Below are 26,505 nucleotides of genomic sequence, written 5' to 3' on the forward strand. Positions count from 1 at the left end.
TAATAATCATTCTTGTAAATACAAAAAAGTGAAATGGAGATATTAATGGTGTTTGTGAAGAATTATCTATTTCTGCTTAAATGTTCAGATTTATTTTAATCCCCCCATCAAACCACCAGAGGGCGCACAAGAGCCACCTGTTGTCTTATCGTTTGAGAAACATAGAACTAAAGATTTTTCCATCGTCTTAACTTTCACATATTTGTTCAAGCTTCAGGTTACTTAATCTTTTTTGGCTTTTTTTCTTTTCAAAATGAAAATATGACCATAAACATTAAATGTAGTTCTCAATAACAAACAATATAATATTGTGCGTTAAAGCAGGTGAGAGTCCTAAATGTATATGGTTGAGCTACTACATCAAACTGGTTGTTTATATTAAATTTTCACAAAACATGAATGGATGAATTAATACAATAAAATGCCAAAATGAGATCAACCACTATGGGGGGATTTCATGCATGAGAGTTATATTTATGTTCATACTGCAGTGTCTGAATTAGATTTAAGTCCAGACTTTGGTTTGGCCACTCCAAAATGTCATTTAGCATTTTTTATTAAGTCTAATTTGGATCATTGCCCTCTTACATCAGCCAAGTTTAATGGATTTAAGGTTTTTCACTGTTTGCTGGTCATTTTCTGGTGAAGATCAAAATGTTTGATGCATTTCCTGGGTGGAGCCTTTGATTCGTCTTATTGATGAGTTGGGTCGTGCTTTCCACATAAACAAAGAAATGCATTTCCTCACTCTACAGTATATGCTCTTAGAAAACCATTAGGCCGCTACTAATGGTTTTCTGGCTTACATTCTGCACCCCAGAATGTAAGCACCCCAAATTTATAGCTCACATTCTCATTGCGTGTGTGTGTGTGGGTGTTTGAGATAAAAAGCAATTACCGTAGCTCACGTAGAGCCTAATGGAAATACACCACACCAAATCAATGCAGATTAAACCTGCATGTGACATTGGTTTGTGAATCCACTTTCAGGTAGAGATCATGATGCAGGAGGCCTGAATTTCCTCCGTTTACTTACATGTCATTTAACTGCTATTTGATCAAACAACTACTACTTCGTTTTGGATTTTCCAGAACCAAGGAGGAAAAAATTCAGCAAGTTTCCTTTTGCACAGCATATCTATATGGCTAAAATTAAAGCTGATTTTGGCTTTAAAAGGCTTTGACATCCTGACTCGCCACACTAATAACCAGCACAACATTTTATATTTTAAGACAATTTCAAAACTATTACTCTATACTGACCCAAATGTCTTATGAAGACAGCGGTCCATTAAATCCTCCAGCCGAGGGTTTCGTTTGAGTTTCCCCGTTTTAAAGAGAAATGTGGTTATGAATGATGAACCCTGGGGGGCCCTTACACTAAGGCACTATTTATAGCACCGTCTGTAGTTGGCATGTTCAAGCACATGTTTTATAGATCTCAATAACCCGCTTCGGGCCCCACGGGGTCGGCTGATTTACGTTTTCATAATGCAACATGAATGCAATCACTTTACAGCATCGGCTGCGTTTTCGCTCGCCAGGGAATCGAGCGGAGGAGGACGATCGCTATGTGGAAATGGAAACGTGTTAATTCAATCTGACGGAGATTATTGAGATTCAAAACTGCAGTTTTATGTAGCAGTGAGGTGTGACATTACACGGGACAAAAATGTTTAATCCGAATGTAAATCTGTATAAGACAAATTAAGATTTTTGTCCAGTTTGACAATGAAAGTCTCTACATCTGGCAAAAAAAAAATTTATGTGTATTTGTTTTGTTTTATGTGTGCACCCAGTGGTGAAGTAGTTCGTACCTGCTACTTTTATCCTGACCAATCCAACCTGAAAGTTTCTGTCGAGTTCAGGAGGAAACAAGCCAACAGGAAGCTGAACCAAGACACAGCATTTGGCTTTGCGCTGCATCATCAAGCCTCATTTGAGAACATTTTGACTCTGACATCAGGCAGCAACTCGCTTTGGGAAATGACAGGTAGGGGTAATGTCTCAGGCGACCGAGTTACCATGGCGATGCATTGAGGAGAGGAGCCTGCAGTGGTGATCTGAATAGATGAATTTTATTAAGAGAAATTCCCCCTGCCAACTTTCTCAACAAAGAGAAAAAGGGATTTCACATCTGGTTTGGTGTGTTGCTGATCTGAACAGTAAAGATTTTAACTGGTTGGCGTCATTTGTACATTTTCTACAATATCCTGCAACAGGAAGTAGAAAAGGAAATATTTAAATTCCCTAAAGAACCACTATTATACATATATACACATAAAAGCAGCTTATGGTCAAAGTAGGTTTTACATTTATGATCCAGTTATTGGTTCTGGCCCCAAGGCAACCATTTACGCAGATGGTAATTACCGTAAGTGTGTTTCTATTTTAGTGTTTCTGAAGAAATTGCTTTAATATTAATGACTATTTGTGACTATAGTAAAAGTTCCTTCTGCAATAGTGCAGGTATTATACTGTTCCCTGATTCTTTGCGCATCTACAAGATTGTTTATTTTTTATTTTTCTCAAACGATCAAGGTTTTGGAAAAGTATGGAAGAAAATATTGTAATTAGATTTGGGTATTTTGCAGCTCTAGATAAGTATGGGGAGAAAAAATTCTGTTATTTCCACTTTTTCCATCCATCCTTCCTTCCTTCCTTCCAGTTCTTCTGGCACTAGTGGCTGTTATTCAACAAGCAGGAGGAAGAGAAGATGCGGCGTCCCTGTCCTCTCCATCGAGCTATTTTAGGATGCGGTATATCAATTAACATCATTAAATCAAACAGTTAAAACAAATCTGTTCATTAGAACAATAGCTTGCTTTTGTCAGAGGCAAAATCACATTAAAATCTGAATAACTAAACTAATATGTTCACACAGGTGTTTTCTGATGAGAAAGAAAAGCCCCTATCTTACATTACATTGTAAGATGACATTACATAAAATATTGAACCTTTTGAACTTCTAACAGATCTTTGTTAAATTCCTCATGAAAACTGACAGACAGAACTGTGAGGGATTAGGATTATAGCATATAATGATGACCCAGTCACGTGATCTTCACATCCAGTCTCGCTGAACTTGCACAAAGAAAAAAATCTCAGCCAAGGGTTGCACCTGCAACTATACATCACACTTCTACATCATTTTTCTTGTGTGTGTGTGTGTTTTTTTGTGTGTGCAGTCACATAAAATAACGTCAAAAGTTTCTGGTTGTGTAGAGTGATGATACAGAGGAAAAAAGAAAAAGTTTTAAGGCGTACGCACAAAGAGCTCGGCGTCTGACTGCTGTTTGCCAGAGCCTGAGTGAGACGGCGAATTTACCTCCATTGGCATCCTACATGACAGCTGGATCACCTCTGGATGGTGAATTAATGAGGCGGGGGTGTGCAGACGTGTGTGAAAAGGAGTGTGTCTGGGTGTCAACGAGGGGGGAGAGCGACCCCCATTTTATATTCAGCAGCACCGCAGCCTCTTAACGCTCCGACGGGGGCGGGAGGGGAGCTTAGGAGAGGAAGGAGAGCAGAATAAAAAGTCAGAGAAAAAAATGTTATGTTCAGAGTGGGGGGGAAAAGGACGGGGGGACTGGAGGGGAATAAAAATCAATGTGAGACAGACGTAGATGTTGTCGGGGTGTGGTCACGGAAGACATGAGGGAGATGGAGAAGAGGAAATATAGAGATGCAGTGATGGATGTATGGAGGAGAGAGTTGGCATAAGAGAAGCAGTAAAAAAAAACAACAGATGTGCAAAAAGGTATGACTTGGAGTGAAGTGGAGAAAGATGGGAAGCAATGCGAGGAGTGAACTAGGGAGTGGACAGAGAGAGAGAGAAGAGGAGGGGGGTAAAGGATGAGCTCATTGCAGTCGCTGGGCTGATGACACGGAGAGCGGAGGGAGGGATGCAGGAGGGGAGGGGTCGCTGCTTGTCTGCGAATCGATAGCCGGCGTCTGAGTGCAGCACACACACACACACAGCTGCAGACAGCTCTGCCGGCAAAACCAGCATCTGCCTTCCTGTCTTTGCTCCCAAGAAAAAAATTTCAAATAAACCTAAAATGACACCTGATTGTGTTGAAGTGTCTCTTATTTCTCCACCTACTGAACTTCAAATGAAGCAGCAGAGAGAGCCAGCTGATTCTCATGTCTGCTGCCTCCTCCCTCTCTCCCTCTCTCCATCCCTCCCTCCTTCCTCACTCTCTCCAACTCACACATCCACACCCACACCCAAGGATACCCTCACTGCTCCACCGCCGCTGTTTCCCACACTCAGTTTTTTTTTTCTCTTTTTTCCCCCCTTTTCTGCCTCCACCCTCTCCAACTACTAACACACACACACACATAATTTTTGTTTTTTAGTGCTCCCTCGGTGGAGGAAATGCTGGTCTGACCCTGTTGCTGAGACTTCTTCGGATTTCTCCGTCCTTTTCTCTCCTACTTTGCTGCTACCTGTGGAGGTTTCCGTCGGCTCTCCAGTCCAGCCGTCTGAACAGAGCGCAGAGAGAGGGAGCCATGCTGGGTCTGGACGTGTGTGAGTTCGGGGGTCAGGTGCTGGAGCTGCTCTGGTTGACCATGTGCTACAGAGGTGAGGCGATGGAATAAGTTATGGAACAAATTCAAGTATTTATTTATTTGCTTCCATAAGATCATCTTAAGGGTGTGGACAGCTAAATGTTTGCCAAAATTGTCTCTTTTTTTATTAATTTCTTTCCCCTCTCATTTTCTTCTATTTGAATTTTTTGCATATTATAATGAAACAACAACAAAAAAAACGTGTGTGTAAGCATGCTGATGCAGCATGTGCAGGAGTCAAATGATGTCACCAACATCTGCTCTCACATCTAGCGGTTATCCCTCCTTCTGTGTCTGCAACACACTCAACACAAGGCAGCTGCATGTGTGTGTGTGTGTGTGTGTATCCGTGTGTGTGTTTGTGTGATATACTGCAGCAGTTCCTGATGGAGAAATAATGCTAAGGTCCCCCCCCCCACATGTAACGTGACACACTGTGACATTTGCTCCTTTAAAGACATAAGAGAGAGAGCGAGACTTAAAAAGTGGGCAGGGTGATCCATACACCCATCTGAGGTAATCTGACGAAAGATTACCTTTCTTCAGGAAGATTAGTGTAAGAGGGAATGAATTGGAAAATGAATGTCATGAATGATGAAGTTGAAATTCAATCTAAATGTCCTGTGATTGAATCTCAGCTCTCTTCTCCCCCAGCCACGGCAAGCACCTGCCTTTTGTGCGATCACAGCGGGGGGTGAGGGTTGTCCGGTTCACTTGGCGATGGAAGGAGAGGGCCATGTTGTAGTGCCATCTGGTTTTTTGGTGCAGGCTTTGAACAGAACGCAGCTTGAGAACACCTAATTAAAGCCTGGATGCACTCACCATGAAATAACCTTAATCAATCATAACATTAAACATTTGGTGCACAAATCTCTATTTATTGGAAATTGTTCCCCAACTACCACCATCTCAAAGCTACACAAACAAGCTCAAATATTTGCATTGAACGCCGTTGATAGTTGGATAAATGTGTTTTGTTAGCTGAAGGTACATCACATGCTTTTTGTTGCCAGTTCTGGCTAAATATCTGACAACTCTTCTCCAAAGGGGTTTCCAGAATCTCAATACTTGCCTGTTTAGTTCTTTCCAAAAACCGGATTTAGTACATGATTGGTATCAACATCAGGTTGGAACACTGAATTTGACCCAAGCTGTCACCTTGTGTCAGGTGTGGAAATCGGCATTCATGAACGACGTAGCTGTTACTGAAACTCAACCCGATCATAAACTGTAAGGTGCTTGAGCACCAAGCATGGTGGTAGCAGCATAATGCTGGGGGCTGTTTCATTACCTGTGGTATGATTTCTGCAAAAAAAAAGCTCAATTTAAAATAAATGCTCCTTACTTTATCTTCCTTTGTCAACTAAAAACCATCTAAAGACTTTGTGCAAGTAAAGTTGAAATTTTTTCTACACCTATTATTGTTGAAAATCACAATTTAAAGATACAATTGCTACAAAACTTAATGTACAAACATTGCAGCAATGAGCCAACTGTGTTTTTACTTAATCTCATATTACGCTATGCACACCCTCTGTATCTGCCCCCTGGTGAGGACTCACTCACATCGGCATGCCAAATGCTTGAAGAGGCTACAATGGGTCTCTGTTGACAATTGAAATTGTCAGGACAGAAGAAACCAACTCTGGAAATTTTTATGACATTCGTCCTCATGCACATAGACAATAAGAAACAGGGCCGCATCTTAAGTGACTTACGTTTCTCAAATTTCACTTCAGCTTTTTTCCACACGTAAAACAGGATTTTAGAAATCCAACCATTCGTTCTGAGAGCAGAAACAGATTGGCAGCAGCTTTAATCAGTTTATCTCTGGTGCAAAGGAATTCTGCCATGACATACTTACAGATGAGTGCACAAACATTGCCCACGGCAAGTCAGTTGAGGAGTAGTGGAGATCTATTCACCTATTGATCACCAATGACGTGAAAAAAAACAATCTAATGTTTTGTTGCCGTTTCAAATTCTTTTCTCGCAGAAGATGAAACGTATAGCTCCACAATCCTTGCAGTGTTCAAATTTCTTTTTGTAGATTTGAATCCGATAACATCATGGACACTTGGCAAGAGAAAAAGAAAAAAATTGGGGGAAAAACGGAGAGGGAGCAGTGAATTTTGATTTGAACGTAGGAGGTGATATCAGCTGAAGATAAATGACACGACTAGGAGGCGAAATGATGAAGCCAGAAGAGAATGAGGGGGCAGACAGAGCTCTAGAAAGGTTTGGTAACAACAACAACAAAAAGAATAATTGGTTATGAAAAAAGGAGAAAGAAAAAGTGGGCAAGAGGGAAACGTTGGACATTTGACAGAGACAGAGGACTGAGTGTGTGCTGCCGGATGCTGTCAGTCGTCAAACACGCCCTGAAAGCAGACCGAGTGACATCTTCTCCTGCCCAATTTCCCTTTTCCATTGTTCTCATCGTTCCTCTATTTTATTTGTCGCCTCTTTCTTCACTCATCTTCACGCCATTGTCCTGCCTCACATTACCAACATTTACGCTTCCCATCTCCTCTCCGTTCCGTCAACCTGGTCGAGACAAATGAGGCTGAGTGGGTGAGCGGACACACATGAGACCAATCAAGTCAGTTAATTAGACAACCTGCTGTCTCATCAAGGCTGACGGAGCAGCTGAGGACATGCTGCCGCTTGTGTCTGTGGGAAGCAGTCGTTTCCTTCTTTAGCTCAGTGATGCTGCCGATTGAACACAAGGGCTCAGTTGCACCAACATGAACATGGGTAATTGCAGAAGACTGACATTGTCTTAAAATCAAAGCAGGCTGAGTGAATAGCAACATTAAATTCAGAGTTGTTAATGTTTGTTTTTTTAGCAGGTATTACGTTCTAGTTTTGAGAAACATGGTGTTGTAGCTCAGGTAAAAGCTGGTCAGAACTGGGCTAATAAATTATTTAACTGTTCCTCAAACCACACGCAAAGTTTACACTAGCTCGCTTTTGTATCTGACGGTTGTTTCCTTAAATGATTTATTCTCTTTTTTTATATATTAAAAACCACTATCCATCGTGCTATGAATTATTGAACACGCAGCGGCTCATCAAACTGGCCTTCTGCTCACCTGCTCCAGTCAGGAGATGTAGCAGCTGTGGACTGAGGATCTAGGAAATAAAATAAAATCTACCAAATATTTGTTCATCAAGAGTTGCCCAAATACATTCTGTACACACACAGCCTTGTTGGATACTGAACTCTGAGTTTGTTGGTGGTTTCTGACTTCACCAGACAGAATCCCGACTTCAGGGAGCGTTCTTGTTCCTCTAACTGGGAACTTGGAAAAATCCAAAGAGAAATGAGATGGGAAGAAGTGCCTTGAATCTAACTTCCACACTTTATATTAGCACTTCCCTCTACAGTTTTAATAAACTAATTAGAAGCATTTTCCGACTTTTCATTATTCTGACAAGATGCTAAGTAGATAATAACTAACCTTGCAAACTTTGGAAAGTCCAAAGTCACAGGAAAACTTTGAAAGACTACAAATGTATGGGTGCACAGCGGGTTGGGTTCTAAGTGATTTAAAGTTTTTGTGTCTATTTTGATATGTAAGTACACCTTACTTACAAAAACAAAATTTTTCACAGGTGTTAATGTATTTTTATATTATTACAATAAACACAGTAAAAGGTGTCCATATATATTTACATTTTAATCTGACAAACCATTGAACAGATTAGATCACTGCAGGAACCAATAAGTTTCTGAATGTGCCATTACTCTCCCACCAACATATTGTAAATATTTCAAACACTGAATATGTTCTTTTGCAAAGTATGTCTTCTTTACTACTTTATCAGTATTGAATCGGCTGTGGGACAAAAAGCAAACACTGGCTTCTCACCAGCATGCTATAAAATAAGATGCAAAAACGAGGCTATAAATGCATTTTGCTTTACTGCCTTTCTTGGGGTGTAAAATTTCACCATATAGTTTTATATCATCATGTCTGAAAGCATGTTTACATTTTAATTGTATTCTTTTTCTCCCCCAAAATGACTATCACGCCATACATTGTACAGTTTCACTTAATCTCTAAAAGAAAATTCTCATCGCTCAGGTCGTAAAGCTTTTAGCTTATGCTAAATACAGTTTAATTTCTCGAATTTGAAATGTTTTTTACGTCGCAATTGACTCATGGAGAATTTTGGTGATTGCAGTTTAAAAGGAAAAAAAAAACATCTTACTGTGCTGTATCATTTTTGATACCATTGTGATATTCCTGAAGCCTCTACGTCTATAAAAATACAAAATGCTAAATAAGTGCATCTGTATAAACAAATATATCTTTTTTGGAAGCATGATTTCATGACTGCAAAAGCATTACATAGTGTTAATGACGCAAAAATAACTTTCAAGAACCAAATATTTTTGCTTGTTTGTTTTGTTTTTGCATCCAAATAAACTGCTCAATTAAAAAACACACACACACACACAAAAAATAGAACTTATTTCTTGCATTAGCCTTTGAAGGGTTACCATTTATTCCAAAACAGCAATCAGCTAAGTGTGTCCTTAACCCGCCACTGTGTATAAATATAGTGAAAATATCATCTCTTTACGTTCAGCGGTGTGGTGGTGGGCTTTAGCATCGACAGATTGAACATTTCCTCAGATGTGCTGCAGGTTACACATCAATTATAAAGTCGTTCTGGCCGCAAAACGTTTGTATTCTCCTGCAATGCCGAATGTTGCGTCCATCAGTCTTCCTTTACTGCCGTTTCTTTCATCGTAAAGTTTGATAATGGCTTTGCAGAGGCCTTAAAAGCCTCCTCTTTATCTTCCACTGTGTGCCCTTTTTGTGTACGAGCGCGCGTCTTTCCTTTTCTCGGAGGTCTCGTTAAAGCATTAGAGCTGAGCGGTGACAGCGAGACTCCCAGGACTATAAAAAAATACTACATCAGTGCTCAAGGCACAAACACACATGCACACTCCCGCAGAGTCCCGACATGAAGGGGGGAAAAAAGGCATTTTTCTGAAACAGTAAACCTTATCTGGGTTAAGGTAAGAGGAGGCTGACGGAAAGCAATCACGAAAACAAAAAGATGAGGACTGCGGGGGCGAAAGGAGGTGTTTAAACTTTGTGAGCTGACAGAAGGATTCAACCTTTTGTTTATTAGGATGCCCCGCGGATGTCAGAGGGATTTAAATAAGGACTATTTCCACTTTCTTTGCAAACTTTTTGATAAACGCTAAGATCCATTTTGCCTCTCCTCGGTTCGGGATGGAAACTGTAAACGGAGTTCTTCCTAAAGACTTGTCCAAGAGCAACGCAGCTTTTCCAGCTGCGACAAGCAGGAGCTTGTTCCTGTAATCCCGTACTGATAAAACGGAAAGAAATGGGACTCATCCTGGCTTTGAGCTGTTGCCAGGCAACGAAATAAGAAAAAAGAAGAGAGAGAGAGAAAGCAAGCAGAAAGTGATCCAAAAAAAGGCAATAATCAAACATGTGAAATGCCAACAAATGCAGTGCATGTTGCACCTTTACTGCAATGTAGGACTGGAGGAAGGGACAGATAATAAAGAGAGATACATTGGCATTTTTTTTTAATTTTATTATGTTTTTTGACCGTCTTCCCCACAAGTGCAACAGAGTCAGAAGTGGCAGAAATGTCTATAGTAGGATTTGAGCAAATCCATTTAAGACACTGTTTCACATCATGAAGTGCAAGCCACATTTTGCGATGACAACAGCGCTGAAGAAGAAAAAAAGATCTGTAGTGACGTTTCTAACAAATATCTAAAGTAATGTGGAGAAAAATTTTCTTGGCTAATAGAAGGCCTTTTTATTTGATATGTAGTTGAAGTTTAAGTTGCTTAATCAACATTTTTAAATGTGTTAATGAAATCCCCCTGGCGACAGATTTTTGAAGACAAATGCTTTTTGATTTAACTGCTAACTTTGATAAAGTAGATATCCTAAAATCTAAAATAAAAATAATACAGCAACAGCAACAGTGTAAACAGTTTGTACGTTCTTCTTGTGGTTTGTGTCCCGTCACACACAGAGAATCAGTGTGGACAACATTAATTATTCCTGTTGTGTTAGAGTGTAGAGTCATGTGGCTGTTAGCTTTAAGCAACTTAGTAGTCAGCTAGCTTGGTCACGGATAACAATAATGAACAAAATGACATTTTTTCCCCCAGTTGCATTTAGAATATGGTTAACAAATCCAAATTTTGACTTTAGAGGCAAATGAAAGCAGAGATGCGTAGTCAAACATTTCATCTCAGGTTTGCATTTTCTGTCAGTTTCTACTTGGAGGAGTTCTGAAAATAGCTTTTGATTTCTAAAGCAAAGATCAGCGCTGTTGAACTGGCTGCTTGGACTTATTAGCTCTACATTTAAGCTTTTTGATCAGATCATGTTTGGCTGTGTGGAGTCCCTCAGGGCTCTTTACTCGGTCCTCTGCTGTTTTCTCAGTGTCTCCAGCCTCTTGGTTTGATTATTTTTAGGGAAACTCTTAAGTTTTGTACCCAATATGGCTGCCATGCTTTTTGATACTGAGCATAGAGAGGGTTGATAATATTACCTACTTATTAGCTCTTCTGTCATTTAAAACAGTAGCACATGCCAAATAAGCCATGCCTTCGTTACACATCGGTTGAGTTGCTGTAGCTTTATGTGTTGGTGTTCAGTCAAATAAGGGTCGCTTATCTCGCCTTATTACCAATAATTACCTGCCACTCTACGGAGGACAGAGACGGAGAAGTCAACTTGAATAATTCATTCCCAACCTGGATGCGGACGTTTTATCTTTGACTAATAATCAGGAATCACTTGAGAGATTCTGCATTTGTGTGAAATTTCCTGTTCTCAAGTGAGCAGTGCTTCCTCCTCTCTGCGACGTCCCCTGAAGCAGAACAGATTGCTGTGTTGATTTTTCCCTAAATGTATTGGTTTAGCTGTAAATATCAGCACATATGTGAGTGTTGTTAAATCTAGCACAAAAGTGGTGCAAAAATTGCAGCTTATCGCCACCTTTTGTATACTAACGTGTGGGAGATAGCATTCGCTTATGTAAAACTGGGAAGACGGATAAACATAATCCCTAATTTATTCTTTTAACTTTGATTGCAGCTACAGGAAATAATAACGTGAACAGAACCACATTCGGGGGCACAACACTCATTTTAGGGGTATCGATGTCTTGATTTGTGAATATGATATAATTTCCCATGTGCTTTGAGACATTACTGAATCCATTATCATAGAAACTGCTGACTTGATTATTTTACAAGTATGCTGAGTGATGCAGTAGGTGGACTGGGAAGTTAAAGAAGTAATCAGATAGGTTTAGGCAAATTATTATCATATTAATAAGTTATTGAGTGTATTATCAAATCCCAAATTGGGGTTGAAATTGTTCCATTGTACTGAGTCCAGGTGAAAAACTTCATCTGCATTTTGCAAAATTTGTCAACAATGTTCCCCAGCGTGCAACCTTTGTTGTTTTTTTGTTTTGTTTTTTTAACAATCGGTATCAACGCACTCAAAGGAACGACAAACTCTGCCTTTCAAAATGAGCAGCAATAGATTCTGCTCATTTTCAGGTCAGAAGCCTTGAGTTCAAAGAAGGAAAAAAAACACACACTCTTCCTGGTTTGAAGCATGCAGTGTGTGTAAATGTGTGCGTTTGCACACTGGAGCGGGGGAGGACTGCAGAGTTTGATATGTAAATACAGGCTCAGTGAATCATTTATGAAGTCATGTGCTTCCCATATCCAATTTGGAAGGTGGGTTTTTGTGTCTCTGCGTGTTTGTGATACTTGTAGTCTACATCTCTTTCTTTTTTTTTTCTCTGAATGGACAGTAAGTGGATTTGTGGTGCTAATCTGTCAATTATGATGTAATTTGATGTTTCCCAGAACGCGTGGCCTTGAATTGAGCTTAATTGTGCTTTCTTACTTTGGAGAGTTGTGCTTAATGTTGTGTTTTTGAACGTGTTGTTGCCTTCAGTGACTTGTTGCAGCGGTTCAGGGCCACCATAGCTAGATCACTAACAGAGACAGGGACAACGGCCATCGTTGTTTGTCGGTGTTCCAGTCTGTGTCGGTGAATGCAGGTATTTGTGACTGGATGGTTTATGTGCTGTAAAGCACAGAAGAGTTCACGAGACTTTTTTTTTTGTCCTCCTCCAACTCATCAAATTACCTCTCTACACAGCTGTGGGGTGACTCACACAGTGGCACCTCATTATGAGCAACAAAACAGAACCGGAGGATGTGAAACAGGCCTGTTGGAGTGCAGTAAAACATCACAGCGAGCGTCTCGTGTTCTCCAGATAATTAGCTTCTGCACATGCAGCTGGAATCTCTAATGAACCATGATGTACGCACTCTGAGCTGACATCGCACCGTTTTGGTCAAAAGCAATTCATGTCAACCTAATTACGTTTCTGCAGGAACAACAGAATTTACCGGGCACGTTATGGTAGTTCTGCTGTTAGATCACATTTCTCTAACCTGCTCAGGCCCAAAAGGTGCAGGTAGGAGTTAAACGTTGAATTACAATTGTAGCTTGCAGAGCACATGATCGGATGTCTGTGGTTATCAGCACTGGATCAGATTCCCAGATGAAATCAATCCCGTGTGGCTGGAGTTGGCTTGCGTCAAGTAATGCGTTGTGCAGATTCTGAGATGTCTTTCACTTGCTTCCAGAGTACCGAGCCGCTGAAATGCAGCAGGGTTTCTATTATTACATTTGTTTGTATTTTGAGGATCTGAGAACTTGAGGGTAGACTTTGACATAATGTTTAAATTGGTTCTCGATTAAAAGGTTCTCTATACACTTTCTGTCAATGTCTTAAAGGTTTTCTGTGGCTGCTTTTCACTTAAAAAAAACAAAACAAAACAAGAATCAACTCAAACATTCTGCACAGTGTGCTAAATCCTGGCAGAAGTATAAAAATGAGGCAAAGCAAGCATTCAGCCAACATCGCTTAGCACGGTCTGCTAAGGCAATGTTGTCAAAATTTACTTTGTTCACTCACTTGCTGTAAAGATTGTCCTCTGGATTACACTATTATTATAAAAAAAACACTTTAAAACAATTTTTTTAAATCAATAATGTATTGAAATAACCCCAAATGAGTTTTTGTCAAATTCTACTATGTCAACAAATTGGTTTTAAATTCTGACAATTTTCGTTGCAATCTTTAAACTATGGAGGTTTTCCTGAACTATGTGGTGCATTTGGCAACATTTTTGAGAATTAAATTTCTTCTGGAAGCTATAAGCCAGCAAGGGGCCAACAATGTTTGCTTCTGTTGGGCCTGTTCAAGCTCTGAAGCTGAGACAAAATATTTATTTACTTCTAGAGTTTCTGTCCTACTTTTTTTTTAAGTATCAGAAAAATAACAAAATGGAAGCACACGCGGATTCACTGATAATAATAAGTCAACTGTTAAAATATACGATGTATGATGCAAAATAATTTATCCTCCTGTCATCTTCAAAGGTTTACTGGCTGACAAGAGTAATTTGGCCATCGAGGAGGAAGATGAGGACAGAAACCTGAACTACAATCCCCCGGCTCAGAAGTCGCTGCAGGAGATCCAGGAAATGGACAAAGATGATGAAAGTCTGGTGAAGTACAAGCAGACCCTGCTGGGACCAGAGGCAATGAGTCCAGGTTAGCGAGCCTCTTTGCGTACATGTTGTTTACTCTGGTGTCCGGCTCTACTGCAGAGTTCATAAAAAATATTCCCTCACTACAGGGTAATTGCTCTGGGCATAACTCACACGCACACACAATGCAACGACAAACTTGCTCGCCTCAGCATCTCTAACCCGGGAGCCAGGCTGCGATAGCGGATCCTTACTGGCTGCAACACAAAACGGCCTCCGCCGCGCAGCTCTGCGTCCAGTCAGCGTTACTGTGAATCAGAGAAAGACAAAGATGAGCGGAGAAGTCAAGCTGTACATCTTCTCCCCAGAAAATGGGGGTATATTTGAACTTTTGGACCTCCACTCAATTAGACGTAGACACATTTGGTTTCCATAGAAACATCAGATTCTTGGATAAAAGCTGATAAAAAGCATTTTAGCATCTTAGCTGAGCAGGAAGCATTTTGAGTTTGCGGCAAAACGGCTACGGAAGTACGGAAGGACAGAAGTCAGTGACAAGGAACCTTCATCTAAAAGACATTGTATGGAGCTCTGGTAGTGCCAAAACAATTTTTTACATTTCTGTGATTTTAATGTAATTTTTTCCAGTAAAATGTGAATACATTTGTTATAATCTTTCTATATTTTTTTTTATAAAAAGGCATAGAGCACACAGGAAATGAGTAACTTCAACAGGATGGAAGAAAATAAAACGATTCACTTCAATTGGAGTCAAATATAACAAGTTCTTATTGTTTTCTTATAATTAGATGATAAATAAAAATGAAAAACAAGCAATTTTAGACATGTAAAAATACGTTTAGTAAGTTGCCAACCTCTGCCAAAGGCAAAATGTTTTTTACTAAAACCTCTGCAAAATTGGCTTTAGTTTACCTCAGCTGCATCGATCTTTGCACAGGGAATGTGGATCTATGGTCTACAAAGATTTGTAGCGTTCCTTGTGATATTTCTAACAGGTTTATTATACACTATATATAGGGACAACATTTTTTTTGTTATTTCATGTTCCATATTCATGTTTTCTGAAACTACAACACCTGCTGTGATAGATATGCTTCTGGTGGAAGAGTTAGCTTTATTTTGATACCAAGATTAATGAAAATGAATTAGATCTGGGTACGATATTTTAACATGTCCATTTCAGAAACCACCACTGGCATCACTGTAAATCAGAGAATGGAAAAAAACACAGAGAGGAGATGTCAAGCTGTAAATCTAGGGGTCTTTTCAGTCTTTGTACAAACACTACACATGTTGTAAACAAACTGATTTAAACAGTGACTGCTGAACATTAAAGTAAGAACGCCTTTTAAGCTGTTGTTGGTTAATTTAAAATTAAAGCATCATTTTCACTTGTGCCATCATCTTAACGTGTAACTGTTTTCTCCTTTTGTTTCTACCAGACCCGACTGAGCCCAACGTCAGAGTGACCAGACTCATCCTGTTGTGTGACGATGCTCCTGAACCAATCACCATGGACCTCACAGGTACCCCGCCCCCTCCTCATCTTCAGCTCTTTGGGTCGGATTGTTGTTTTTTTTGGCTCAATGATCTGAGCTTGTTCACAAGCCACACTGACAAATGGCAAGGCAGAAACCGTTACAGCTGCACTCTTTCATGTGTTTTATTGAGATTTTATGAGCTAAAAAGACTCATACCTCCAAGTAGTTTGCAAAACATTTGTGTGTGTTTGCATTCTGCCTCCCAATTACAGCTGCATGCAAAATGTTTTTCTTTTTTTTTCTTTCATTTATGGTCATTGTCAACCCCAGTTTGAAGTCTTCTGCAGCTTTACATACACATAGAATTTGCTTTTATTTTAATTATGTTTTGCTTCAGAGGAGTCATCCCCACAGCATGATGCTACCACCACCATGCTTCCACATGTTGATGGTGGGTTTAGTGTTGTTTATTGTTGTGTTAGTTTTATGCCACTCATCAAGTTTTGTACGTAAGCCACAAAGTTCAGCTTTGGTGTCATTTGACTAATGCGCCTTCTCCGACATGCTTGGGAGAAGGGGAATGAATACAAAGGTACACCACACTTTTCAGATTTATACTTCTAATTCATTTTTTTTGCTTGAGTTTAATGATTATTCAGCTGCAGCATAAAATCCTCCCCAGATCAGACTGACGTTGGGTTTGTGAGAATGAGCAGAGTTAAATGTTTGCTCAGCGGACAGCAGCAGTGACATTTCCCTCCTCCTGGACAATGCCTTGCAGGGATTCAGAGGAATGTTTGACTTTCTATCTTCATCGGAGTTAAGGAATCGTTTAATTAGGATTTGAGCACAGTTGGTGTCTGCACCTAAGTTAGCAAAAGGTGTTCAAGGTCATTTCTCCCAGGAATTTATACTGGTGAAATTAACCTTTAATTCCTCTCAGAGATTCGCCTCTTCAAAATCGCAGCCGCACATATGCACACGTTCACACGTTCGCTCACAAACGACACAGGCTGCAGATGGGAAAGGTCAGCTGGTTGCTAGGCAATACGAAACACTCTGATGTTTTTTTTTTAATTTTCTTTCAAAAATCCAAACGCAGAGCGATAGATGAGAAATTTGTACCGTATGGAGGGAACACACTGCTCAGGCCAGACTTTTTCACAGCCCTAAGATCTCGACTACATCAGATAGAGGATGTGACAGGTGGTGAGCGATCATCAGCAGACAGGTTTTAGTTTCAGATCAGATTTTTAAGTCTGGCTGAATTATATGGACCGTCAGTCTTATTAGAGCTGAAGGAGCTTTCTTTGGAGATGAAAGGTGTCAGGAGTTTTGGTATAATATATCCTGCATATCTTTTCAAAAACAAAACTCAAAGTCTTTGTGAAGAGGCTGGATGAAGCTGGTCAGGGAGTATCATTATCCACAGGGAAAGATGCACCAACATGGACTGAAATGCTACTCAGAGAAGAAGAAGACAAAAATCCTGACTACTTTTCACAAATTAATTTCCTGCCTGAAGTTAAATTTTGACCCTTGTTACTTTGGGAGGAGGTAGAGGGAAGCATTAAGTTATTGGGATGTTCTGCTGCAGGAGGGACTGATGCACTTAAGAGCACTAAGCAAACCATTTCATAAAGCTTGTCGAAAGATATTGGCATGTTTGAATCAAGCTACATTGCTTAAAAGTTAATTCTACCAAATGGTAAGTGGGAAAGTAATAAAATTAAGAGCCATTATTCTGCCATAAAGTCATTTGACATAATTTTAGTTTTCTCAGCTGACCTTAAACAGAAAAGTTTCAGTCTTATTTAAATTCAGAAAGTTACATAGAAAAGTTGAGTATAGATTATGCAAATAATCTATACTCAAATACATATAAAAAACATATTGGTCTAAATTAAGCCCAAGTAGTGCTATTGACTTTTATAACATCCACACTGGACTTTTATGTATCTGCCAAATGATGCACCAATTATCAACTGAAACATAATACAACTTGATCTCGTACCGAGTTATGCACACACTCCATCTGCACTAATGAAGATTGACTCAACTCGACATGCCAAATTCTGTTTTTGGCAGCAGAGAAGAGACCTGCCCTTTAATTTGACTAATTCAGATTAGAATTATTTGACCACTTACATCCTGTGAAACAATCATTAAAACAAACATGCAGACAAATAACCCACATGGCTTTCAACATGCACTTTACAAATTAGACTACATATTAGAAGTATTAAACAATTTATAGACAGAACATGACTTGACAAAATGTACATCTCTTGCATGTTTTTTTTTAAATCATCTTTAACTCCGCTGTGATTTTCTGAGTGATGCTACGTGCCAGATCAAAGCTTAACACATCAGGCTGAGGCAGGATAAAGGAGAAGAGAGAGAGCACTTCTCAGGTATTTAATGATTACATGTCTGCAGCCTCTGCATGACGGTATTATCAGGCTGACAGCCGTCCTGATGTGAGGTACGTTCAGCCATCAGGACGGATCCTCTGACTGTTTTCTCATGCAAGGAAAACATCTGTATGTCAGGAAGCATGATTAGGCAAACGATGAATGAATAATTGTGCTGTGGTACTCCTGTATGTTGGTGCAGGTCGCCTCAGATCTGAAGGAAATGTTTCCGAGGCATGGCAGAAAAATCCCCCCACAAATGATGCAAAGCACACCAGAAAGTCCACCTCTGAATGATGTAATAAAAACCTAAATGAACATTTTGTAGATGGGAAGCTGCGGTGTCTTTTACATCCTCGTTGTTGCTCAGAAAAATCCTCCAAACTAATTCAGCAAAGAAAAGTGGGTCAAAATCCCTCCACTGCGATCTAAAACACTCGTTGGCAGTAGTGGCACAGCCAGTTGTTAGCTTTTGAACTTTTAATGTGGCGATAATTTATACAGCACACATCACTGACGCTGCGCGAGTCATTATCCTTGGACTGTGATGCATTTTCAGCCTGCTGGTCCCTGAGGCCCAGCGATGACTTTGTTGGGTTCTCGTATAGCAGGGGTCGTTTTGCTGAATAAGGACGTTGCTGCATATCGATGTGTCCCAAAGCTCCTGACGCCAAGCGGGCTGAATGTCAGTCAGGTTTCCTATCAGGTCAATGGTGCTTTTCTTTATGCTATGTTGAAAAAAACTAAAGATTCATCATATAATTCATCCAAATAAGGCAGATGTTAGTCTCATATGTTTCTGCCGGTAGAATAAAATACTTGTAAATACCAGGAGGACGAATGGATATGGTGTTGGGCCTGACACTTTGTCTTACAACATGTTTGGAGATTATTTTTAGATGCGTTCATTAGAATGACACTGCACAATTGTTTACACTGCTTAAAATAAATAGAATGAACAACTTTGCAAATGCTTTCGTTTTGGTGTCTGTAGTTATTTAGTTAAGTAGTTATTTTGGTTATGCGTGCTCCGCAGCTCAGGCCGCCATCAGTAGGAATATCTGCTCTCTGTTCTGACTGAAAAATCCTGAAAGCTGTTTGATGGATAACCAGAGTTTCTCCTGCAAACACTCAGCTGTTCTTTGACTTCTTAACTGTCTCGTCAACGGGCCTTATGGGACCAAAATCAGCTCGTTTTTATTGCTGATGTTCAGAAAATATTTATTCCAGAGCTTTTTTTGTTGTTGTTGTTGGTTTTAATTTGCGTTTCTCATGTTTTTTTGGAAGTTAAGTTCTGTGTCATGTTTTACAAATGTTTTAATAAAATCAAATATCTGCTTTGGCTTCAAAAAGATTGAGATTTCCCCTCCTTCTTCCACCAGGCTTTTCACCGTGTATAAGATTCTTGCAATCCATTACTGTCTGGTGCAAAAATCAGTTCTGTTCAGCGTCTGCGCTGTAGAATATCAGCTCCACTATGCGCAGTCTTGAGGAAAGCAGGTAGACTTCTTTCCCGACTGACCTACTTTCCGCCCTCCAACGCTCACTAGGTGGGTCGGCGTTTTTTCCTCCACCGTCTCTCTCCTGAGGCCAAGGAAAGTGGAGGAGATGAATCAGAAAATGAGGAGAAGGGAGTTGGTTTCAGCTCTGCGGTTATTGGAGGGAGACGGGTAAAATAAAAGGAAACGGCAGTAGAGATGAAGAAGTGATTAAACTACAAATCATCAGGAAAGTCTTGATAGAGTGATCTCATCTGGACTACAATGATGAGCTTTGTTACTGGAGTATTTCATGTTTTGGTATGTGATTGGAAATGACTAATCCCACATCTGATCGTCTTGCAGAGGTAACTAAGTTTAGGCTGTCCTCACTAAAACTGCAGCTACTAAAGTTGTGGAACCCAATATTTGGACATGGTTGCTCTGCCAGAATGTAAATGTCTGTGTATATATTTATGTTTCTGGCAGACGTCTTCAGCTGTAGTCATCCAACCCTCTCTTTCTTCTTCCTCACTTCAGATCCCTGCTGCTTTTCTATCCCCTCGTTTCTTTATCTCTTCCTCCTCTCCTTCCTTTATCTTTCTCCATTAGGGAGCACTCCGGACTCGGGACTGGCTTTAAATTGAGATATAAAGTGATTAGATGGTGGATGCATTTATGATTGTGGTGTGTATGTGTGTGTTTTTTTTCCTCCAGTGGTCCATTATGCTTTTTTCTTCTTTTTTTTTTTGCTGCATCAGTATAAATGCACTAAACCCGACAAAAGTCAAATCTGACACAGTCGGAAAGGACAAAAAAAAAAAACAGGGGAGGGAGGGAATCACTTCCATGTTAAAATTAATTTCTCTGGAGTTTGCTAAAAAGAGAAGAGAAAAATCACCAGCATTTACATTTTGTATTTAACACAGACTGTGTGGCGCTAGTAACTCTGCGTCTGTGTGCAGGAGAGCTGAGCGCTCTGAAAGAGACCAGCTTCACCTTACAGGAAGGAGCCAAATACAGGCTGAAGGTTTACTTCAAGGTAAGCTGGATTCTTCACGTTTGTTTGTGCATGGATGGAAAAGAGGAGGTTCGAGTGCTTATTAGTTGGAGAAAAACAAGTTTAAACAATGCAGATCTAATAAAAATATTTAGGATTTTCTTTTGGTTCAGTTGCGTTCATCTTTGACCAAAATTACCTGAAATGATTAGCTCTTGTTAAAGTATAGTTTCAGTATTAATATAAAACTTTTTTTTTCTATTTTACTTGAGTTAAATGGAGTCACTTCTGTGCGATTATATTAATCAGCGGCTCAAAGACATTCTTTAAGCTACAAAAAATTGTAGATCTCCACATGTCCGGTGCATCTTTGAGTGTTATTTTTCAAAAGATTCACTTTCTTTATTTTGTGTCTTTATTATATTAATATCTCAAATGAAACCTGACTCGGTTTCACAAGGTCTGTCACCAGGAACGGGCAAGACGCCCGACGAACTATTGTGAGAAGCTTTTAGAAAAATGCTTGTCTCACGCTATTTATGGATGTTTATTGACTGTCTGTTGATATCTTATGCTTAGCTCTCTCCTGGTCAGGTTCCAGTCAGGTTAGGTCTGGACTTTGGCTTGACCATTTGCAACTTATTGAATGGGTTGTTTACCACAGGGCCTGTGATGCCCTCTTTATGCCCGGGGTTAGGTTTATAATGCCCAAACCTAACCCCGGTCAAGTCCTGCTTTACTGGGGTCTTATGTGATAGATACCAAGTAAACTGGAAAACTGAAAGAAAATAATACAAGGGTTCCAAAATTAAAATCTGAAACATACGGCGGGCACATTCGTAGTAAATATTGAGATTAAGTATTTTTGTAGTTTGCAGAAGCACATTGTGGCTGCAGGTTTATTTGTTTTTTACCAGTGGTGGCCTCTGCTTTGAGATAGTCCACAGAAATGTATTTTAATAACAATAACATTAAAGGGAAACGACTTTGAGGCTGTCAAAACAAAAACCCATGGTTTATGCATTTGTGTGCACGCGCGTGGGGGGGGGGGGGGGCGTGTGTGCGTGTGTGTGTGTGTGTGTGTGTGTGTGTGTGTTGGAGCACAGCTCAAATCAAAGAAAAACTGTGCTGTGGGGACCTCTGCTGGACAAATCCAGACGCAACCTTTTGCAAAAACCCGTAACTGGATTCTCTGAATTTTACACATTTTTTTAGAGCCAGTTTGGGACGGAGAAAATGTATTTAAAAAAGAAATAAATAACATAAATAAGATTTCAACTAGCTAATACCATCTAAATCTGTGTGTGTGTGTGTTATTTTTACAGGTGAACAGAGATATTGTGTCTGGCCTGAAGTATCGTCAAGTGACCTACAAAAAAGGAGTACGAAGTAGGTTCAGATTAGTTTGTCTTGTATATTGCAAATATTTAGTTTTATCTTACAAACTCACATGTATTCTGTGTTTGCCCCACAGAGAACACCACAGTGTGCATGATGGGAAGCTACGGCCCACGAGCAGAAGAGCAGGAGTTCCTGTGTCCCGCTGACGAGGCGCCTAAGGGGATCATGTCCCGAGGTCAATATGCGGTCAAGTCCTGCTTCACTGATGACGACAAGAATGTCTCCCTATCTTGGGAATGGATCCTCAACATCAGCAAGGATGGGAATTAACGGGGGGAGTGTGAGGATGATGATGCTGAATGCTTTCCCTTCTTCCTCTCCTGCTTTTTATTTGCCATATCCTGCCACTGTGTCATCTTCTTCCTTTCTATAATTGCGCTCGCTGAGACAGGAAGTTCTGCCTGCAGGTGTCTTCTCACATTTTCTTTACACTTTCTTCTTTTCTAGGTTTTCTCCATAAATCCTAACGTGGTTTATGCTTTTTATTAACGAGATTGCGTTCTCCTTTCTGCCTTATCTTGTCATGTGGCCTATCACAGGAAGTCAGTTTGGTCAATTTTAAGCACATAATGAAACATGGCAGAAGGATATTTAACATGGGATGGTGTAAAACTATAGAAGCTGCGGGTACCTGCAAGATCTGTTTGTTCTGATTTACTGAAACATTGTTTTTGGGACAGTCAATGTAGTGCAAAACACTGACAGGAAGGCGAACACACTGCTTAAAACTGGGGAGCTGATCCAATGAAATCCTCTTGGACACCGAGGAGGAACTCTGGACAGTAATTAGTGTCCTGCCTCAGATGCTTGGACACAGCTCGTGGACTCAGTAAAACATCCACCTCAGATAATAACACCACCCCCGGTGCCAAACCCAAACGAGGGCACACAATGATTGCAGGAAAAAGACATGCTCCTTTCAGCTGTTAATTGCTTTGTGAATCATCGACCCGTTTTACATTTAAATACGTTCAACTGCAAGAAAGAAAAGGAGTTACAGTGATATTTTCTGTGATCATGTTTCTTCACGTGTCTTTTAACTGGTGTACATAGAGTCTTTGATAGGGTTCGATTGGTGTGTCAAGAGTTATGGTCAGAAGAAAAAAGTTTGTATGAGTTCTGTTGTTTGACTCCATGTTTTTGTGATGTAAAAATAATGACGTTCAAATCTTTTCTTCTTTTTTTTTTTTCTGCAGAAGGTCTGAGATATTCTCAGTGGCAACAAACGTTTCCTAGAAGAAGTGGTCTGATTTGAATGCATTAGTATAAAAAGATAACAGATGTACACTTTATATGCATTATGAACACACATTTTATGGTGGGAAATTACAAAGTGCGGCGCAAATGAAAATTAAAAAACAGTGGGTGGGTTAATCAATTAATTAGAAATTAACTCATCTATAACTCATTTCCGCTGTGACTCAGTGGAACCGAACTAGTTAAAAGCGTGATAGAAACAGAGACTGGACATGGACATCTAACATAAACTGTTTCTGTAATCCTGGTACCCCACCCAACACCTTTGCGGTGAATATGGAGATCAGCAGTGGTGGGGGGCAAATATGTTTTCTTTGCCAGGACCTGGTAGAAGCACATATGCTCTACTCTTATTGTATTTTTCGACTGGATTTTAATTCGGACTGTCAGAGTAACCGGGGACTTTCTGAAATCTATCACGCTAAAACTTGAAAAGTTTCAAGGGGTGTGAATCGTTATCCAAGCATCTTCCGTATAGTAAACATCATAGAAACTTAAAACTTTTATTTCCACCCTACAAAGACAAGTATTAGACTATTTCCAACTTCCTAAGTCATCTAACACTGAGCTAAACACTGTGAAGCTCCCCAACCCATACATGTGTGCTGCCATTAACACCAGAGCAAAGACAGCTGTGTTTAAACGTTCTTTAATGACTTTTGAACACTTGTAGTTTCATAACTTTCCATCACTATTCCTTCTAAGCTTTTGTTGTCAAAAGAATATGATTAAAAAGCATATATGTTCTCAACCAATATGCTGAATTGCAGTTTAAAGGGCAAATATAATCATATTTCAGAACCAGAAAACATTTTAAAAATTACTTTACAATTATTTTCAAATTTAAAAAAAACGAGTGTTCTGAACCAACTTTATGCCACCACTAAAACAGTTAATCCGTTACATTTGATGTTTCCTTCTTTCAGTACAAAACCTCTTCTGATCTGTGAGACTTAACAGGGAGAACAGCGAGACTTAAACAATGACTGCACGGCTCTGTGACATAAAATGGAAATAAATTGTGTTTTGTGACAGACTTATTTGCAGGAAAGGGCTGATGAATGCTCATGTCAGAGTAACAATGTTAGTCACAAGAGAAGCAGATATATCTGAGTACTGCATTAAAAAGGTTTCCAGTTACACTTTTTGTAAGAATAAGTTAATAATCATTTTTGTTAAATTAAAGGTAAACTGGAAATATGATAGAGTGCTTTTAAATCCCTGTAGGGTGCTGGTTTGTTAAGTCTCCTAAGTGTTGCACTTAGACAACATTTCTCTTGATTCCCTCATCCTCACTTGATAAATTGCTATATAAATCGTCACTTTATGGAATGAATTGGAACAGGAGTCCTTGGAATCGTTACTTTGTGTTATGAAATGATGCCAACAATCTGCATTTCAAACGTGGCATCGTCATTCTTTAGCATTTTCTGCTTTCTCTGCTGCTTTCTGCTTGTTTGTTCCCATATCTTTTCACATAATTCTCAATTTCAGACCTGAAAAGGAATTCAATCAGCATGTGCTATAAGCCTTAGCACAACTGACGTGGAAAAATTATCAAAATGATGATAAATGCCTTTTAACTGCTGTGTTTAATGTTTGGTCTTCTGCAACCAGGCTAACGGGATGAATAGTTTCTTTCTAAAATTATCGTTTAGTTGTTTTCATTCCAATTCATCTTGGGGGTGGGAGGTTTTGGCACTTTTTGAAAGAGCACACGGGTGAAAACCTGTACCTGAACTGTGTATACTGTAGAAAGAAATGCATGTAGGTCCTTTGATACTATTCACATAAAAAAAATCTGAACCAAATCCTCTTTTCTCTTGTAGGTATCATGGATGTGAGATGTAAATAAAGTTTTGCTTTGAGGCTATGAGATCTTTGGAGTACATGGACACCTCGTAGAATATGCGAAATAACACTTCTGTGCCGTGTTTGAGTATGCTGTTGTTATTGTAGGTGAATATATTTTAACTTACTGATAAATGAAACTCCGCTTGAGTGAACTGTTGTGGTCTGAGACTAATTGTAAATGTTGGCTTGTTGGGTTTTGCATGATTCAGCGAGATTTTTTATTTTATTATATATATATATATATATATATATATATATATATACAGTACAGACCAAAGTTTGGACACACCTTCTCATTGAATTCAATGAGAAAGTGTGTCCAAACTTTTGATCTGTACTGTATATATATACATATATATAATGCTCTTAAGGACTTAAAGTCACACAAAAATTAAGGAGAAAAACATTTATTTATTGTGATGTCAGCGCCTGCTAATAGAAGCAGGCATAGTTGGTGCAAGGTTAGGTTGAAAGACACAGAAACCTGGAAACTCTTTGTATCTTTTTGCCTCCTGCAGCTAACGACCAAGAGCTGCATTGCTGTCAAATTTCAGTATCATGTATTGTTTAATAAAGGTAATTTAAAACGGCTGCTCAGGTGTCTTGTTTATCCTTTCTGAATCAAGAATAGAGCAGAAATATCATTACATCACCATTCTTTCCTAAAGCCATTAAATGTAATAATGTCATTAGAAATATAAGTCCTGGATGGCTGGATTAATTTGTTGTAATTTCGGCAAAGTCAACTTATATTTTCTTACACTTTCAAAAAATTGAAAGCCATGGTATAAAGTCCTTGAGCGACTCTACATGAGTTAGGCCAGAAACCCTCCACTAGAGGGCTCTGTAAGGTGGAAAGGTTTATTTTGCAAAAACAACTGAAAGGATTTGTTGGAAAGTGTACAGGAATGTTCACAGTAATGCACTGACGATATCTTAAATGTGATTATATGCAGCCGAAGTGGGTGTGACCTTTGAACTCAAGGCAGTTTAATATAATATATAAATTAAAAACAACTTTTGGTTTAATGAGCACAGATTTCCTTGAAATATGCCTTACATTAATTAAACTGTAAATATAATATGCTGCACCATAGTCTAGTTTAAAGTCCTCTGTTTTGAGCATAACAACATTGACACTTTTGTTTTGTTTTTTCATATTTTATTCCTCTTATTAAATAACCAGAAGAGCACAGTGGAGGATCAAACAACAACATACAAAGACAAACTAACAGAAACAAATGTCACATTGCATGTATTGGGGGAAAAATACAGAAATGACTAATCTGTTCAGAGGGAAATAAAACCAAACCAGAACATCTGCAAAACCTTAGTGTGCCCATGCTTAAGGTAAAACATGTCTGTGATTAAAAAAAAATTTTAGTCACACATCCGTGCATTTGTAGTGAATTTGTGAAAACTT

The 26,505-nt window shown here is 39.3% G+C and overlaps 1 protein-coding gene across 1 annotated transcript; it reads left to right on the forward strand.

Annotated features, from left to right (window-relative positions):
* Window positions 1–4,190: 4,190 nt before the first annotated feature.
* On the forward strand, window positions 4,191–25,020 carry arhgdig (Rho GDP dissociation inhibitor (GDI) gamma). The gene is made up of 6 exons (XM_028042997.1): window positions 4,191–4,588; window positions 14,067–14,240; window positions 15,640–15,723; window positions 20,536–20,612; window positions 21,896–21,959; window positions 22,045–25,020. The coding sequence occupies exons 1-6, from the start codon at window positions 4,516–4,518 to the stop codon at window positions 22,239–22,241; spliced, it is 669 nt and encodes a 222-aa protein (XP_027898798.1). The 5' UTR covers window positions 4,191–4,515; the 3' UTR covers window positions 22,242–25,020.
* Window positions 25,021–26,505: the final 1,485 nt, after the last annotated feature.

This window comes from Xiphophorus couchianus, chromosome 16 (genome assembly GCF_001444195.1).
Source record: "Xiphophorus couchianus chromosome 16, X_couchianus-1.0, whole genome shotgun sequence".
NCBI lineage: Eukaryota > Metazoa > Chordata > Actinopteri > Cyprinodontiformes > Poeciliidae > Xiphophorus > Xiphophorus couchianus.

Excerpts from the sequence above, each read along its gene's own strand:
- arhgdig (XM_028042997.1), top strand. The coding sequence starts at position 4,516 with ATGCTGGGTCTGGACGTGTGTGAGTTCGGGGGTCAGGTGCTGGAGCTG. Across the intron at positions 14,241-15,639 it reads ACCAGAGGCAATGAGTCCAG|ACCCGACTGAGCCCAACGTC; the intron begins GTTAGCGAGCCT and ends TGTTTCTACCAG. Across the intron at positions 20,613-21,895 it reads GGCTGAAGGTTTACTTCAAG|GTGAACAGAGATATTGTGTC; the intron begins GTAAGCTGGATT and ends TTATTTTTACAG.